Here is a 20367-nt window from a genome sequence, read left to right as displayed (position 1 = left end):
CGAAATTTCATATCCAAGTCAACCAACTCTGCCGGAGTATATGGTCGATATGTCACGAGCTCAGTCACACTGGAGGACCCATGAGGATGCTGCCCTCCCCTCCCTGGGCCAGAGGCTTCTCATGCTTCTCTTTCTGCTGTACAACAGGCCTCACCGCCAAGCGGGAACCTGTGGTCTCACAGAGTTCATTATCACAGTCTCTGACTGCCTCGCCCTCAGGGATGCTGGGGTCTTCAGAGCCACGGGTTCTTGCTCTAAGGCCAATATACGTTGTTCAAGTTCTTCTGAGTGTCTCTGCACATTGCATACCAGCGTGGCATCACAGAGCGCACTACCAAGATTCGCCTTCCGGGCAGTCAGGAAATCCACCCCACGGTGCCAGCAACAGTCTGTGCCATCTTGTTCATCAAATGGGAACTCACGGCCTGTAACGCCATTTCGATGCTGTCTGGGGACCGATCCATGCTTCCCAGTTTTTCACCAGAGCGCATGCAGAAAGAATTGCAGCCACACGGTGCCACATGCTATCTGGTGGCCACTGGCTTCCTCCACCCAGTGGAGCCTCGGGCTCCTCTACCTGCTGGGTATCCTGCTGTCTACACCAGCTGTATCTCTGATCCTGCTCATGACATCAACTGTCTTGGTGTTCACACTGTTCACTGAACCCAGGGTAGGCTAGGTGTGAGCTAACAGGCTGGAAGGAGACTCGAGGAGCCGTAGGAATTGCAGACAGGTTCATTCTCTCCTGGCTGGCATGGCAGTCACAATACTACCTCTCTCCTGGCTGTAGCAGCAACAGCAGCAGCCACAACATAACCATGACAGAGACACAAAGTAGCCGTGACGTAACCTCGCATAACCATGATGCCACTCCAGGGTAGCCCCAGCGCCGCAGCAGCCATGGCTTTCCTAGCGAACAGGCACACTGCACAAAACACCTCGCGACCAAGCAAGGACCTCGTGACGTGCATGCACAGTGCTATAACTGATCTCAGCTGTTACGTAAACATTATTTACAAAACATGGGGCCAGAACAAGAGGCTGTGGGGCAAGAGCGCCTGACCATGCCGTCTAGGCTAATTTTGCTCTTTCCCTACAAGAACCAAATCCCTTTCTGCCTTTGCATACAGTGACTTCCGTCTGGAATGCTTTTTCCGCCTTGTTGACACTGAAAATCCTGACCTTCCTTCATTATTTAACTTGCACAGGGACAGTTTACATCTCAACACAGCACATATGACAGTGTATAACCAACGGGTACCTGTCTGCCTCTGTCTTTCACCAGCCTGTGTGTCTAGCCAGAGAGCACTGTATGGGGACCGGACCCAGTGACGTCTCCCATGAGGAACATGAAGCAAATGAACGGTCTTCGTGTAATTTTTTTTTTTTTTTTCGCACATAATGACCTGGCCCCTACGACCCTATATGTTTCTTAAAGACTTTGTAGCTCATAGCTCTGTGTCTTGGACAAATGCTTCTATAGATGGATATTATGTGGAAACTTTCATATATGATTAAATCATAAAGTAGATGACTTAAGTGTAAGAAATAAACACAAGAACAGGCATAAGGCAATATAAACTAATAATTTAACTTAACACTTAAAAAAAATGAAGAACACTTAATGGGCATTGGTCAAGATAATTGTATGTTAACCCCAATATATATATCTAAATATTCTAGCACAGAGATATTAGCAGGTATTAACTATTGAAGTATGTCAAGTCTCCAAAATATGATCAGGGCACAAGGTGACACTGAGTGTGCCATGCAGTGTTTGAGCTAAATCTGTCCTAAGGATCTTTATGTGATTCCAGCCGCTTACTCATTCATTCTATAAGCATTTGTTTCTCATACAGTTTTTAAGTTCTCCATGACATAAAGAGTGGTCAGTGTTTATTAGAACTTATCAATGAATTAAATGCTGTCTAACACTAAAAGCAAAATTAGCATATTAATGTTGCTATTCAGGTAAAGTCTGGTGATCCACTTCTAGTTATCATCCACCAAAATGTTAGTTGCAATCACATATCAATTTGATAAATCCCGTATTTACCTATACAAAAGAATGTAAAACTGGATGCAAAAAGTAAAATTGACTGATTGTCTCACCTAAGATAGTAGCTTCATCATATGCAAAGAAGGTGTTGAAGTGCATGTCTGTGTGTGTGTGTGGATTATTTTCAAGTAGCACTTTTTTGCGGAAGTGTCATTACTAAAGCACTTCTCTTTTTCAGTGTGATGATGCATATGCACCTGCGTTTCTCTATTGATTTACTTGCTAAGAACTTTGACTTGACATTCCAGAACGAACAAAGACATGGGGAATGAGCGCGGCACTGAGGATGGTAGCCTCCAAGAGAGACATTCCGTAAAATCAAGGCATAAATAATGGCATCACCCAATTTTCATAAATATAATACTGTTATTAAGTATTGATTTAACTGTTTAGAACCCAGAACACTTTGAAACTAGTTCGGCAGATCACTAATATCTTCACTTAAATTAATTCCACTTAAAAATTAAAATAATTAAAATCAATTTTCTTGTGAAAAGTTACATTATATAAGTTGAAATCAGGAATTCTAGAGCCAAACTACCAGGGTTTTCCTTCCCCTCCACTGATTCACAAGCCCTGTGCTATCAGTCACTCTAATGTATCTTTCTATGCTTTAGCTTTCTCTTCTTTAAAATGAAACAGTTGTACTATTACTGAGTTAATGTGAGAATTAAACTATTTAAATCATATGAAATACTTAAGAACAGTTCCTGGCACATAGTAATGTTATTATTATTAACTAATAATTATAACACAATTCAGTTCAGTTCAGTTGCTCAGTCGTGTCCGACTCTTTGCGACCCCATGAATCGCAGCACACCAGGCCTCTCTATCCATCACCAACTCCCAGAGTTTACCCAAACTCATGTCCGTTGAGTCAGTGATGCCATCCAGCCATCTCATCTTCTGTCATCCCTTTCTCCTCCTGCCCTCAATCCTTCCCAGCATCAGGGTCTTTTCAAATGAGTCAGCTCTTCCCATGAGGTGGCCAAAGTATTGGAATTTCAGCTTCAGCATCAGTCCTTCCAATGAACACCCAGGACTGATCTCCTTTAGGATGGACTGGTTGGATCTCCTTGCAGTCCAAGGGACTCTCAAGAGTCTTCTCCAACACCACAGTTTAAGAGCATCAATTCTTCTGTGCTCAGCTTTCTTTATAATCCAACTCTCACATCCATACATGACTACTGGAAAAACCAAAGCCTTGACTAGATGGACCTTTGTTGACAAAGTAATGTCTCTGCTCTTTAATATGCTGTCTAGGTTGGGCATAACTTTCCTTTCAAGGAGTAAGCGTCTTTTAATTTCATGGTTGCAGTCACCATCTGCAGTGATTTTGGAGCCCCTGCAAATAAAATCAGCCACGGTTTCCCCATCTATTTGCCATGAAGTGATGGGATCGGATGCCTTAATACTATTTTACTCATATCAGGAAGTAGTTGCACTTCTGCTACAGGAAGCAGTAGGAACAGCAGTGTACAGATTTCAGTCCACGCTGACTTGTATGCTGACCTAAAGCACTCCGTTATTCAAGACAGTGATAATTCTAGTATTTTGATAACAAGCATAATAACAGGTACACTATCCTCTGCTTTATGTAAGTAATGTAACCATAAGCTTCTAAACAAGTTTGCAGTAATGCTAAGAGTCACTATACATTAAACAGTATTCATTAGCTTCAGTTAAAAAAAAATAATGAGTTGGGCATTTATGTCAAACATTTGGGGCTACCCATTGTATGACTCCAAGAGGTCCCTTCAAGCTGTAGTCCATGCCCCTGATATCCCTAGTGGAGCTGCAGGAAGGCACCTCCTCAATTGATTAAGATGAGAATGCGGCCCTTTGGGGTTGAGGTTGTGCCACGCAGTAGCTTTGTGCACATATATCTAACTTTACCAAGAGAAAAAGATGTGAAAATATATATTTTGTGCTTTATGCATTAGTAATCTCTGAAAAATATTCATCAGCATAATATATTAAACAGGTTTCTATCCTCCAAACTTCTCAAAGTTCTAAGGAAAGGTAAGAGTAACATCTACTATTAAAGCTGACAGAGAAATCTTTCTAGAAATTTTTAAAATTGGCTTATTTTGATTCCCTTAAAAATTCTTAGGTTTTGCTTGTATTCACAGAGCTAAGTTCAACAATCATGAAGGAAATTTTTCAAAAGTTAATTAACTTAGGGCTCAAAATGTAGACAGACTGATAGCTCACTCTAGTCCAGAATCTCTTTTCTTCTGTCAACTCGTTAGCTGTCTGCATGGACACACATGTTATTCATAAAGATGAAACTGCAAAGTTAAACTACTTAAAAACCCATGCAAAGAGAATAAAAGTATTAAGACTCCATGATCTGCAATGTGAACAAAAGCTCTGTTAATAGTGTCAGCTTTTATTTAAGCTTCCATATGTCACCTTAACTGGGCTCTAATGACCCTTCATTTAGCTATCAACCAACCCTCTGTAGTTACCAAAATGTGTATTGACCCATGCTATAATGTTATAACTTTGAGTACCACTTCTATATTCAAAAATAATAAAGAAAAAACTGTAACTACTGATAGATCTATCTTTTACATCCAAATTGAAAATGAAGAGAGTCTTAACTTGATAATTTAGACAAAAAAATAAAAAATCATGAAACATATGGATAAGTAAACCAAAAAACATATGCTTCTTGATACATCTAAATAAATATTTGAATTCCAAAATCGAGTTCAAATATCACAACAGTTTCATGACAATTCTTTGAATAAAGCTACTTATTTCGTCTTTAATTTTTAATTAAGACAAATTTCTGGGCATGGTTTAAATAAATTAAACAGAATTACTGAGATTATCTATTATATATATACAAATGTATAGATATATATGTGACTGTAAATATATGTGTGTGTGTGTGTGTGTGTGTGTGTGAACACAGACACTGTATATATGGAGAGAGAAACAAAGTGAAAGATCACCTTACAAATCCCATCAAGTATTCTTTGGGGGATAACATTGTAGACATAAAAAGTTAAACTAAAATTTTAAAATACTTACTATTAAAACATATTAGACTCTTACCACCTTAGTATATTTTTGTGTTCTTGCAAAATACTTCATTTTATGCATAACACAGATTATTTCACCTATGGAATTTAACTAAGCTTGCTTACTAAAATTAGTTAAGCAACCAATAATTTAGAAGAACCATTGCAATTGATGATAGTGAGCTCATTTTGGGGTGGATGTAATGTAAGTATTTATTACTATCTCTCCAATACTAATGCTAATTAATTCAAAAGCTATATATTGAAAACATGCCACTTAAAGTAATAAGCAAATTTGTTGCTTGAAAATGGTTAACATCTTTAACATAATATAGGGATGATCATAATTGGCATCATCACTTTTAATTATCCAAGATTTATAGATTGAATCCATCGAACGTCTGTCGAAAGGAAACAACTGACTGAAACAAGAGTCTAAAATTAGATAAGCATTTATGGAATCTGCAAATGAATCCTAAGACATTATTTTAACACTGATGAACAACTTTAGGTCTCCAACTATACTACATATTTTATGTAATAAAACTTAGATAAAAAATTCATAGCTTATAATTTGACTATGCAAAATGATAGAATGCAATTTCAGCATGGATCGTTACCAAACATACATTTGATATTACAGAAGCTCAGAGAATTGCGTAAATTGTGTAATTACAGGGATTACACTTACAAAACTGGTGCATAATCTGAGCTGAGTATCCTGAGTAACAAATACCTCGCGACTGGGGGCTTCCCTGATAATTCAGCTGGCAAAGAATTCTCCTACAATCCGGGAGACCTGGGTCGAATCCCTGGGTTGGGAAGGTCCCCTGGAGGAGGGCATGACAACCCACTTCAGTATTCTTGCCTGGAGAATCCCCGCGGACAGTGGAGCCTGGCGGGCTGCAGTCCATGGGGTCGCAAAGAGTCGGACACGACTGAGTGACGAAGAACACACGGGATTTTTCAGAGGGAAACACAGACAAGAGGCAAGTGAAGCCACAGGGTTTCTAGTATGAGTGACAATGAGAATGACACAAAGGACAGAGGAGGCATCACAGTCTAGGAAGGGAAAGTGATGAGGCGTTAACAAGGCTTTAATGGGTTCACCTAGAAATAACTACCAGGTATAACACTCCATTTAAAGGAAAAGGTGCTTTCTCAATTCCAAAATCATTGAGTTAGAATAAAATTCCTTTAAAGAAAAAAACACCAAAAACAAACAAACAAAAAGCAGAAAAACTGGTTGGTTTTAAATATAAGGCTGCTTATTTAGTTGATCGCTCATTATAATACTGTAACAGTAATTTTACTTTAAAGCCTTCACGCTGACACAATTCTTTCTCTTGGTCTGGAATCTGATCCACTGTATGCCAGAAAAAGACCCATGTCTTTCTCTACACCTCTGTACTTTTTACATCATCCTGCCAAAGAAGGGTTACAAACTGTTCAGACCCCTTTCCACATGAAGGGTTCAAATGAATCCTGCACACATTCCTCTTCTATTATCTCCTGACAAAGACCTTTTTTTAGCTACTTTAGAAAATCAAACCTATCCACCTTGAGTCTTTTCAGTGATCAGCAGGGGCTCTCAAATGTGGGAGAGACACAAATGACACCTTTTATAGGACCCAGCGGTCTCATTTTAGTATCTAGTGATAAGCATAACTCAGAGAAGGCAATAGCACCCCACTCCAGTACTCTTGCCTGGAAAATCCCATGGACAGAGGAGCCTGGTGGGCTGCAGTCCATGGGGTCGCTGAGTCAGACACGACTGAGCGACTTCACTTTCACTTTTCCCTTTCAAGCATTGGAGAAGGAAATGGCAACCCACTCCATTATTCTTGCCTGGAGAATCCCAGGGACGGCTGAGCCTGGTGGGCTGCCACCTATGGGGTCGCACAGAGTCAGACACGACTGAAGGGACTTAGCAGCAGCAGAAGCAGTAGCAGCAATAAGCATAACTAACATAATTTGTTTTCCAGGTCACAATTTATTGTTTTTAGAACTGAGCCATAATTTTCATAAAAAGTTATCAGCTCTGCATTACAGAATAAGAAGGCTTGTCCACAACACTTTTTACAATGTTGGGTTGAAAGAGTTCTGTATCGTACACAGCAACAAAACACAGGACTTGCTGGAGATTTTGCTTAAAAATTTAACACTATATTTATTTTGGATAAGAGGTATGTTATGACTAAAATGAAAATTTGATAGTATACTATTAAGAGAGAATTCCAATGATAATAGGGCGGCAGTACCAAAATTCTATTTTGGTAGAAATAGAAATTCTATTTCAAAATTCTATTCCCAATATTGATACCAGGTTTCTTATTTTCAAAGAATCCATTATATTAATTTTTCATTCTGTTTTCACAGATGCAAATCAAAGTTAATATTTAAGTATCTCTTTCCATATGTTAGGGGAGGTAATGAATTTATTTTTATCAGACTGCTTGCAAACTGTTTAATCTTCAATCATTTGTTATTTGTTTTCTTATTTTGATGACAGAAATAGTATGACTAGCATCGTATTTATACCATCATAGTTATACCGTATTAGAAGCAAAATACAATTTTAAAATCATATATTAAATTAACTTAATATGTAAGAATTAATTATATATACCTGAGCCCAGATATTTTATGTATTTAAGAAAAATGTGCCATTTCTCAAAGGTACACAGCACGGTATTTTGGGAAGTTCCCCAAGTAAATGTCAGAAATTCTGGACTCTGAAACTAATTCGGACTTCACTTAGACTTTGACTTTCAGTTTTAAAAAGGTAGAGAGAAAAACGCATTCTTATCTTCCCTATTGTGTAGGGTTGATATATATTGATCATTATAAATGCTGAAGTATTTTGAGTATCAAGGACTCAATGGACACAAATAATTCTTCCCTGCACTGAAAGAATGAATCATCTTCCCCTTTGCTATCTAGAAACAATAATGCTATTTGACAATGTTATGGAACTTACAGTGTACTTGTGGCAAAATAATTTATGACTATGTCTAGCTATACAGTTAACTTGAAGTTCCTTTTATTTCTAATAGAAAAACTAAATTTTCATTGACTTTAACATCAATGAAAAATATGTTCAGACATAACTGTCAATAAACTACAGCATCACATTGTTCAGTTCAGTTGAGGTCAGTCACTCAGTCATGTCCGACTCTTTGCAACCCCATGAACCACAGGACGCCAGGCCTCCCTGTCCATCACCAACTCCCAGAGTCCACCCAAACTCATGTCCATTGAGTCGGTGATGCCATCCAACCATCTCATCCTTTGTCATCCCCTTCTCCTCCTGCCCTCAATCTTTCCCAGCATCAGGGTCTTTTCCAATGAGTCAACTCTTCGCATCAGGTGGCCAAAGTATTGGAGTTTCAGCTTCAACATCAGTCCTTCCAATGAACACCCAGGACTGATCTCCTTTAAGATGAACTGGTTGGATCACATTGTTATCGACAATTATCAATAATAACAAGGCAAATATTTTGATGAATAGAGAACATGAAAAAAATCACAGAATGCAAAATGACACTTTATTCTTTTTGTTTATCAGTGTTGCCACAATTACTATATTATTTTACTCTCAATTTTTAAATAATGATTTTTATACCTTGCTCACATGCACATAATTTATTTTTCCCCCACTGAAGAAAAAATAACCAAATATCCACAAACTTGTCTACCAGTTTTTTTTTAACCTAAGTTGTTTTTCAAATGTTGCTCCTTTGGTTAACTTCTGTCTCACTGTCTCTGCTTTTTCTCATTTTACCCTCTGAAAAAATGGAAGCTTTGGAAAATCTTTATACTCATTATTAGAATTCTTTCGTGTTTTCTTTTCCTCTCCCATTGAAAAGGACCTTGGTAACTAAGGCACATTCTTCTTTGTGTTATAACGCTGATCATGATGTCTTGCTACAAGATGTACTGTGCTACTTAAGCTATTTTCTATGTTTCTCTAATCCGTATCTTTCACTCAGAACATAACATGAAGCAGAGACAATATAGTTTCAATAAGGAATCAAGTATAAAATCAGTTGTGTTTGCTATATGATAAAAGCTGTATCTGTTTTGCTCTGATTTCTTTTAAGACAGTCAGATACAATATTTTATACTTTTGTGTTTTTATCACAACTACCCCTCGGTTGAAACAGTTATAAATACAGAACAGTGTGTACTTAATAAGTATTGGTTTTTAGCATGGAAATATCCTTAGGACATGATCTGCTGAACTGTCATTAAAATGAGTCACCGGTCTACATGAAGCCAGACTTACCAAGATGATTACTTGTCTTATTTTTATGCTTCTTTTAAATTTTTCTCTGCCAAAACTAACATCTTATTTATTTGGGGGATGTTTTTGCTGAGATAGTGATATTATTTCTCCAAAAATATTTTTTTCTCCAAAAATATTTCTCCAATTATTTCTCCAAAATCATCGTTTTATAAAATTGAAGAATATCTATACTGAGTCTGTTGATTGATATGACTGTGCAAGTTAGAATTTATAAGCTCATCAGATTATAATACTTATTCAAGATTTGTTCATTCTCTATACGTTCAGGTGTTTATTGGTCTCAGAAACCAGAATATCTACTACATTGTTCTTGATGTCGTCTTGTTTAGGAATTGTCCAACTGTGAATCTCCATAGAAATTACTTGTGGCAAATGTTGACTTCTGTCTCCCAGATGCTTTTCCTTCCAACACTGCCATTGATGCCCCTTGCATGTCTCATGATGACTGTCATAGTCCATACTGAGGAGTTGTGTGATCGACCCCCCGCCCCCAAAAAAAAAATAATAACAGTGGCATTTTGACCGGGTTTGTCTTTTCAAATTGTACTCTGTGAATGACTTGCTAAAACACATGTGGATTACTAGATCTACTATGAAATATCCATGTTGTTGGCCCTTTCACACTGTATTTTCTTAACAAGTTGTGGGAACGGGCTATAAGGGTGGATTTTAAGTGACAGTAATTGCTGCAATTAAGTGCCTTTGAAGAAGAGACTCTGTCTTTTTGAGTCTCCACATGCCTCTTTCACAGATAAAATGCCCAGGAAAGAGTAACTGGTTCAATAAATAACTGAACAAATGATTGCTAAAACAATAAATAAAATAGCAAATATTATTAAAGAGTAGAAATAAGCCCTTTGTTACTAAAAGTTTGAAAGCACAGACTTTTCAGTGAAAACTCTTCCCTTGATTTCACTAGTGTGAGAACTGTCACTCACGGAACGCTAGTAAACTATTAGCGGGCTCTCTGACTCTCTCCTCATCGAAAACAGAGCTCTGATTTGCTCTGCTTCTCATTTTCCTTTGTTTCAATATTTTGACTTTGGTCAATTTCAAGCTACTGTGATGACGTCATTTGGGGAAAGAGCTGCGCACACTCCGCTTCCTCCAGCCGCAGGAGCCAGCTCCAGCGCATCACTGATCACCATTCTCATAGTGGCTTCCACTGTCCAGCTGTTTAGATTCCCACTGTTGGTATTTTCTTTCCTGTTTGGAAAATGTATTGCTAAACTCCAGGCAAGTAACCTTCATTTTGTGTGTGTGTGTGTGTTTTTTTTTAATGAAATCTCAAGGGAGTTCGGAGTTAAAGTAGAGCTTAATAGATTCTTTGGTTCTACTAAGTTCCAAAGAAGTGCGCACGAGACAAACCATTCCATTGGTGGCTGGTAAAGTTCACTTCTTCAGACTACTTAGGTTGGCTCAAGAACTGAGACGGAGAGAATGCAGGGGCCCTTGACTTACTCGATTGTGTTTCGATCCACTTTTCCCGTCATGTTAATGCCGTAGAACTGCTGCATGGCAGCTAAGGCGGACTGCATGGTCTCCGCAGAGCGCAGCACCGACATCCTGGGGTCACTCGGTGGAAGGTAGCCGTACTTCTGTAACCAAACCTGCAATACAAGCACAGTAACTTTTAGATCAACCTCACCATGTTACAGTATTTTATGGCAATCAGTTTACGTCTCTAGGTGACTTTAATCTTCATTTCCTCTTTAACGGCGTATTTTACTTAACTGCTTTGTCTTTATTAGCTTTAGGCTATTTTTCGTAATTTCAGTGCTTGTTACAGATCTAACAGATCCAAAACTCTAATTGTAAAGAAAAAGATTAACCTTTTGTCACAAGATTATAGTATATAAGGTACGACAGTAGATACTGGATAAAATCACAGAGATCATTTCTGCCCTCGAGGAACTCAAGTTCCCAAAAATGAAGATAGTTTTTCAACAGTATGACCCCCCGCACTGAGACATCTCTGCAGGAAGCGGAAGTTAACGCCCACGTGCCACATCTGAAGTGTCACTTTCCTGACCAATCAGAGCACTGACCGTAGCTCCCGTAGCATCACCACGTGTGGCCAATTATTCTGTAATGATATTCGGTGTATGAATTCTATGCAACGGGTCTAGCCAAATGTAACTAGATATCTTCAGGAACAGAGGACGGTGTCTCATGTAAAGGATATCCTTTCACTTATTTACTGTGGTTCACCTCAAACCAAATCAAGCAAATGACCAAGCTTTTCATATACAGATGAAATCAGACTATTTTGTTAAGAATATCTGGCCCTTTCCTTAAGGATTTCCTTATTCTAACTCTGCTCTTCTAAGGAAGAGAGATTTAGGGGGATAGGGAGAGGAAGATGTCAGTGTTGAGCCTAGTCATGATTATAGCCAAAAATCACAGTCATTTCAGGTTAGATTTTTTTTTTTTTTTGATAACCAAAACTTGGGTTATTTGAAGGGGTTGGGGAGAATCTCTACCACAGAGCAGATGGTTTCTAGTCTTACAATTCTATGCGTTCATTTTAAATACACAATTATATGCCCAGCCCATATCTTATCCCATTGTCTCTTATTTCAATCTTCCTTAGAGCTCTAAGATTTCTTAAAGTGCAGTGAACTAGCTGTCAAATGCAGAAAGGCCAAGTAATTCTGACTTTGAAACAGAATAAAAGTTTCTCTATTGAATGGAAGATATTCACCAGTATGTGTTTCCCCTTATACCTGAGTCTACTCATCATACAAATAATAATCCTATGAAATTGCAACTTTCCCCCAATACCTGAGACAATTCCATTATGACCTTATGACTCAAATACAAAAAATGCTATTTTCTCACTGAACATAAATAGCAATTATAGAAGTTAAATTTCACCAAAAGAACTTGATATTAAATACATCTGTCAAAGCCTTAACATGTAAAATATAAGGTGGAATCTTTTGTGGTCTGTCCAAGAAATCAAACCCCCAAAATACAGCACAGCCCCTTGAAAATAAGATAAAACTTTATTCTAAAACTATTTAAGAAATTAGCAAATGCATCACTGTCAGGAAGGTTTATTATTGAAACTCCATCTAGTAGATTCATCTACCACATAGTGAAAACATGTGAAGACACTCTTCTCATCTAACCTATAGTGAACAGGCTGCCAGGGAAGATACATATTTAGTATCCTAGTCAACTGAAATCGTGCAGTCTGAAACAGACCTTTTTTCCCCCTGAACGAAGGAGAAAGATTTCACTGGCAAGATATTATTTGCTAGGAAATTCAATATGATTGCCATGCACTTTCACTCAAATTAGAAGATTCCATCGTGCTTTGTAACAGTATACATGCACAAATATTCTAAAATTGAACTCTTTATTTCCACATAACGTTTTGTTTGCATCCATTCGTATTCGCTATAGAGCTGACGTTGCTAGGTTACACATGGGTGCTAAGCTACTGGCAATCATGTTTATGAGAACTACAAAAAGAAAATTGTTAATAAGCCCTATGGTTTATATATAAATAGAGAAACTATAAAATGTATAAATGTAAGTGCAAGGTGAAAAACAGCATGTTCTAAAATATACATATTTGATTTATGACTTAGCCTTTTAAACAAATGAGTTAGAATTACATAAAAAAATGAATGGTTATATCTATCCAAGTTTTATATCATATCATTCATCACAAAAGGCTTTTTTTCCAAATGAATGAGATGTGAATAAATGTTTTTGATTGTAAAATATCAGAAAGGCTAGATATACCATTTTATGATCCTGACTAACATACCAAAACCATCATCCAACAAGATGATGGGTCACTTTGAGTTGACCTGACCATTTTAAATATCATTGTTGTATGTTAGTCAAGAAATCTTCTCTGACATCAACAGTTGACCACGAGTAATTCTCAATTGAAAATTGCAATGCATCTCCCCACAAAAGAGTGTAAAATCAAGCATGACTATATTTGGTATCATATTAGAGTATGAAACCAGCAAGCTCTCAATAATATTTCTTATTGAAGCAAAACATGCTGTATACAACCTTACTCCAGGTCAAGTTAAAATGCAAGTGACTAAATCTACAATTGCTTTCGAGTATAAATTTTACCTTGTATGTTTATCTACATACATAATATTCAAAGTGGGAAATATAGATGAAAAGAAGTACCTGCTTAATTTTTTTTTTTTAATCACCAAGGGGGTAACTTCTCTTGAGTTCACTTTTGCTTTACATTATTTGAATTAAGCTGTTGAAACCACAGCATTCTGAGAGTCTGATCATTTTTGGTATGATAGGGAAAAGGTCTGTACAAAATAGTCCTGAACAGTAAGAAGCTAATGTTCTCTGGATAAGAATAATTTGGTCAACATGGTGATGCAAAACTAGCCAAATAAAAGCTGAACTGTACATTCAGCATCAAGGGTAGGAAACCTCTCTGGTCAAAATTTACAGTGCTTTGTAAACATTGATACTTTTTATCAATGAATTAAGATCAGGTTCAAATAGTGAAGATCAGGAATAAACACTGACTTGAAATCATAATATAAGCATAAGAGTCTCTGGTATAAGTAAATCCATTTTCCTCTTATAAAATAAAACATACTTGCAGTACAAATAAAGCAAGATAGGTGGCTTAGCATTTCATCATTCTGTAATAGTGAATGGAAATTGGGATACAATATAAGTGACATAGGAAACAACCTTCATTCATAACTCTTTCTTGCTTTCTACTAAATTATAATCTCTTATTTGATTAAGAAAAAGTAAATCTACAAAGTAAAACTTGAAGGTATGCCTTATGCTACCAAGGCTATACTATAGACATCCGTCCTCATATATTGTTATTTGAAATATATTCTTATTTTCCATATTAAAAACATATTGCTTCTCCTGGCTGACTGAAAATAAATTTGATCTATAATTGTTTGTGCCTCGATGCCTTTTTCAGTGTTTTCAAATGTACATACTGGTTAATCAAGGAAACTTTTCTTCATGGGTGTGCATTTGGGGGAAATGATAGTGAACTTGTACGGTTGAGAATGTATAAAGTCAGCAGTATAATTTTTGTTCAGTGAGTTATGTTATATTTTACGATTACTGCCTTGTCTGAGCTCTTGAAATTTCTCCTAATGAAATTAGGATCTGTCCTTGGAATGGGCAAGACTGAAAATGCAAGTGAGATTTAAGTAGTCAGAATTGTGAGCAAAGACAAACTACAGAGGATACAGAATCATATACTGCTTGAATATTTCCCAAATCCCCAAACAAAAAGGGAGGATGTAAAACATGGCAATCAGTTTTTATTTTATTTTGCTCAAGGGCTTGGCATGTGCGTTCGAGAGCATAGAAAAAGTGTTGAGACAAAGGTTTCTCTAAGGGAAAACTCGACTCCTTTTACAGTCTGGGATTCAGCCTATCTCATTACCACCAGAACAACCAACTACAGAACTTCAACTGGTTCAACACAATTTAAGCTTGAATTACATTCTCCCTGTATTACTAATATATTCAAATACCTTGCCGTCTTGGAGACAAAACCAATTTCCTCACTTAGTGATTATCTAAGTGGAGGTACAACCAGAAGTCTGCTTTTTGCAGAGCAAGAAGATATATCAGGCAATAAAAGGCAAAACCGTTAATATTAAGTTCTGCGTCAGTAGATTTTGCCGTTACTAGATTGTGATATGAAGAAGGAGGAGCAGGCACTCAACGTTTCAGTAAACTCTTTAAGAAAGTATGTCTTTGTCGTTAATATATAGTGTAATCGTACAGTGAAAATCTGTATTAGTTGATTCAGCTATGCAATCCATATAGCAGGGTGGTACTAGCAGGGATAGTGATAACCACAGAAAGGAGACATGGATGGTTCTTATGCCTAATGGAAAATGTTAAGAGAGCACTTCTAGAATATATACCCTTATTTCATCTCTCAGGCCAGTCATAAAATCCAGAGAAATAAACCTTGATCCAGCTGTTGAGACTAATATGTTTTCTTATTGTTGTCTGAAGTCACATTCGAATTTTTGCGACCCCATAGACCATAGCATGCCAGCCTCCTCTGTCCTCCACCATCTCCAGGACTTTGCTCAAATTCATGTCCATTGAGTTAGTGATGCTATCTAACCAACCATCTTATCCTCTGTGCCCCCTTCTCCTTTTGCCTTCAATCTTTCTTAGCTTCAGACTCTTTTCCAATGAGATGGCTCTTCTCAACATGTGGCCAAAGTACTGGACCTTCAGCTTCAGCATCAGTCCTTCCAATGAATATCCAGGGTTGATTTCCCGTAGAACTCACTGGTTGGATCTCTTTGCGGTCCAAAGGACACTCAAGAGTCTTCTCCACCACCGCAATTCCAAAGCATCGTTCTTTGGTGCTAATCCTTTTTAATAGTTGAGCTCTCACACTCAGACATGTTGTAGTTCAGTCGCTCAGTCGTGTCAGACTCTTTGTGACTATGGACTGCAGCCTCCCAGGCTTCCCTGACCTTCACTATTTCCCGGAGTTTCCTCAACCTACGTCCATTGAGTCGGTGATGCTATCCAACCATCACCAAATGGAAAAAACCATAGCTTTGATTATACAGACCTTTGCTGGGGAAGTGATATCTTTGACTTTTAACATGCTGTCTAGTTTTGTCATAGCTTTCTTTGCACAGAGTAAGTGTCCTTTAATTTAATGGCTGTAGTCACCATCTGCAGTGATTTTGGAGCCCAAGAAAAATGAATCTGTCACTGCTTCCACTTTCTCCCCTTCTATATGCCTTGAAGTGATGGAACCAGATGCCAGAATCTTGGTTTTTTAATTGCTAAGCTTTAAGCCAGTTTTCTTTTTTCACTCTCTCTCCTCTTTTAACCCTCACCAAAAGGCTCTTTAGTTCCTCTTCACTTTCTGCCATTAGAGTGCTACCATCAGCATATCTGAGGTTGGTGATATTTCTCCCAGCAATCTTGACTCCAGCTTATGATTTATCCAGCCTGGCAATTCACATGATGTACTCTGCATATAAGTTAAATAAGCAGGGTGACAATACGCAACATTGTATATACTTGTACGTACTCCTTTCCCAGTTTGGAACCAGTCTGTTGTTTCATGTCTCGTTCTAACGGTCCCTTCTTGACCCACATATAGGTTTCTCAAGAGACAGGTAAGGTAGTCTTTTATATCCATCTCTTTGAGAATTTTTCAAAGTTTGTTGTGATCCACACAGTAAAAAAGGCTTTAGTGTAGTCAATGAGGCAGAAGTAAATGGTTTTCTGGAATTCACCTGCTTTCTCTGTGATCCAACAAACGTTGGCAATTTGATCTCTGGTTCCCCTGTCTTTCTAAACCCATATTTTATATTTGGAAGTTCTAGATTCATGTACTTCTGAAACCTAGCCAAAGGATTTTGAGCATAACCTTGCTAGCAATGTGATCTGAGCACAATTTTAGGGTAGTTTGAATATTTTTGGCATTGCCTTTCTTTGGGATTGAAATGAAAACTGACCTTTCCAGTCCTGTGGCGACTGCTGAGTGTTCCAAATTTTCTGACCTACAGAGTGCAACACTTTTACAGCATCAACTTTTAGGATTTTAAATAGCTCAGCTGTAATCCGTCACCTCCATTAGCTTTGTTCATAGTAATGCTTCCTAAGGCCCCCTTGACTTCACACTCCAGATGTCTGGCTCTAGGGGAGTGACCATACCAACGTGGTTATCCAGGTTGTTAAGACTGTTTTTATACAGTTCTTCTGTGTATTCTTGCCACTTCATTTTAACCTCTTCTGCTTCTGTTAGTCCTTACTATTTCTGTCCTTCATTGTGTCCATCCTTGCATGAAATGTTCCCTTGAAACTCCAATGTTCCTTAAGATTTTCAGTCTTTCCCCTTCTATTGCTTTCCTCTATTTGCATTGCTCATTTAGGAAGGCCTTCTTACCTCTCCTTGCTATTCTCTGGAACCCTGCAGTCTGTTGAGTTTAATCTTTCTCTTTTCACCTTGCTTGCTTTTCCCTTCTCTTCTCCCCTGGGCTACTTGTAAAGCCTTCTCAGACAACCACTTTGCCTTCTTGCATTTGTTTTTCTCTGGCACGGTGTTGGTCACTGCCTCCTGTACAATGTTAAACCTCCATCCACACGAGGTTTAACATTGAACGCCTATTCATCAGGCATTCTGTCCACTAGATCTAATGCCTTGAGTCTATCTGTCACCTCCATTGTATAATCATAAGAGATTTATTTTAGGTCGTACCTGAATGGTCTAGTGGTTTTCCCCATTTTCTTCAATTTAAGCCTGAGTTTTGCAATAAGGAGCCAATGATCTCCAGGTCTTGTTTTTGCTGACTGTATAGAGCTTCTCCATCTTTGGTTATAAGTAACATAATCAATCTGATTTCTGTGTTGCTTGTCTAGTGATGTTCATGTGTAGAGTCATCTTTTCTGTTGTTGCAAAAGGGTGTTTCCTATGACCAGCATGTTCCCGTGACAAAATTGTTAGCCTTCACCCTGCTCCATTTTGTACACCAAGGCCAAACTTGCCTGTTATGCCAGGTATCTCTTGACTTCCTACTTTTGCCTTCCTATCCCCTGTGATAATACGGACGTCTTTTTTTGGGGGTTAGTTCTAGTAGGTGCTGTAGGTCTTCACAGACCTGGTCAACTTTGGCTTCTTCTGTATCCGTGGGTAAGCACGGACTTGAATGGTTTGCCTTAGAAATGAATCAAGACCATGCTGTCCTTTTTGAGATTTCACCCAAGTACTGCATTTCGGGCTCTAGTTGACTATGAGGGCTACTCCATTTCTTCTAAGGGATTCTTGCCCTCAGTAATAGGTACAATGCTTAGCTGAATTAAATTCGCCCATTCCCATCCATTTCAGTTCACTGAGCCCTAAGATGTCTATGTGCAATTGACATCTCCTGCTTGACCATGTCCACTATACCTAGATTTGTGGATCTAACATTCCAGGTTCTTACGCACTATAGTTCTTTACATCATCAGACTTTATTTTCACCACCACACACATCCACTGCTGAGTGCCATCTCTGCTTTGGCCTAGCCACTTCATCTTACTGGCGCCATCAGTAAGCACCCTCTGCTCTTCCCCAGTAGTGTATCAGACACCTTCCAAGCCAGAGAGTTCATCTTCTGGCATCGTATCTTTTTGCCTTTTCATACTGTCCACGGGCATCACCGATTCAATGGACAGGAACTTGGGCAAACTCTGAGAGATAGTGAGGGACAGGGAGGCCTGGCATGCTGCAGTCTAGGGGCCGCAAGGATTCAGACATGACTTGGGGACTGAACAACAACAACTGTCTGTGGGGTTCTCCAGGCAAGAATACTACAGTGGGTTACCCTTTCGTTTTCCAGAGAATAACGTTTTCTCAAACTCTTCAGTATGACCTATCCATCTGGGGTGACCCTGCATGGCATGGCTCATAGCTTCATTGATTTATGCAAACCCCTGCCACGACAAAGTAATGATCCATGAAGGTGTTTATCAATGCTCTCATATAAAATTAAGCTATTGCTACTCAGTTATTCAAGTGAGTCTCAAAGGCAATAGCCATGTTAAAACTTCCTCACTGACAGGCCTCAACATGCAGGGAGAACACATTAAAATGATGCACAGATAACCTAACCTTCTTCTCTGAAAAAAATTAAATGATTAAACTATTAAATTTATTAGGGCATGAAAGGATGTATTTTAGATATTAGACATTAGTGGAGAGGAAGCAAAGGGAGGTAAATTTAGAGTTTTATTTAATCTGAAAACTCATTTTGCCAGTCCATATTCCTAGTTGTGACAGTTATTTCAGGTATGGTTTTCATTTCAGCTAATGTTTGGTATGGTCAAATGCAAGTTTCACACACCCAGTGATTAAACGATCTCAGTTATAGTATTTAGTATGGAAGAACATGGAAAAGGGTGATAAGTATATTTTTATAATAATACTTCCACTTATATAATTATATATATATATATATATATATTTAATTATATTGGGACATACAGTTTAAAAGTTATTGCCTTCATGTTAAATTTAACATTTTTACTATGAAATATTTAAACTATTCTGCTGTAATTAACAGAGTGTAACTGAAAGAATGCACCTTTAATAGGTAAGTTCTTAATATTGTCAAGTTAATTTCCATTTTCCAATATGAGACTTCAAACAGTTATATTCTGTTATTAACCAAAATAAGCAATAAAATCTGATCATCCTTTATCTTTTGCTATCATCAGCAAAATTATTTAAATTTGAGGACATATTCCATTGATATTTCATATATTTACTGAGTATAAAGAATTGTAGAATATAGAACCTGAATTTTCTATTCTGAAAAGTGGATATAAATATGAATTATAGCTACCTATTAGCCCAAAAGTGCTTCCCTGGTGGCTCAGTGGTAAAGAATCTGCCTGCAATGCAGGAGACTGACTCAAGAGATGCAGATTTGACCTCAGGGATGGGAAGATCCCCTGGAGGAGGGCATGGCTCCCATTTCATTTAGCTTGTATTTTCCAGTTTCTTCTTGTTTCTTTTTTTTTTATGTTCTTTTTCAAGCCTTTATACAGAGTAGTAAAAAGCGTTTGTATACATGTATGTAAATATTATATATAATATATATTTTAGAAAACATTAATATTGGCCTAAAAAATTTATGACATTTTGATTCTACTTGTTTGACTTATTAAGAATAGAATGATAGATTTCTAATTTATAAAAATAGATAAGCAACAAGCAACGGAGATTTACTCTATTTAGCACAGATATAGTCAATATCTTTTAATAACCTATAAAGGAAAGTAATTTCAAAAATAATATACATAACTGAATCACAAGAAAAAGAATTCTACTTTTTGAAATTTAGTAATGTTTATCTTTTGCCAGTTTTTTAAAGTGTCCTATGGATATCTAAGAATGTATGAGATACAAAATTTTAAGTATATTTGTGTATGATATAATTAATATAAATTAATAGAA

At 37.6% G+C, this 20367-nt stretch overlaps 1 protein-coding gene across 1 annotated transcript in view; it reads right to left on the bottom strand.

The window, feature by feature from the left end:
- Window positions 1–20367, bottom strand: part of MMP16 (matrix metallopeptidase 16) — a 368502-nt gene that overhangs the window by 173245 nt on the left and 174890 nt on the right. Inside the window, exon 2 of the mRNA XM_068983662.1 lies at window positions 10862–11010. Coding sequence (XP_068839763.1) covers window positions 10862–11010 — 149 coding nt within the window. The remainder of the gene's footprint in view (window positions 1–10861; window positions 11011–20367) is intronic.

This window comes from Capricornis sumatraensis, chromosome 11, assembly GCF_032405125.1.
Source record: "Capricornis sumatraensis isolate serow.1 chromosome 11, serow.2, whole genome shotgun sequence".
Taxonomy (NCBI): Eukaryota; Metazoa; Chordata; class Mammalia; order Artiodactyla; family Bovidae; genus Capricornis; species Capricornis sumatraensis.
This window is presented reverse-complemented; position numbering and strand designations above follow the sequence as displayed.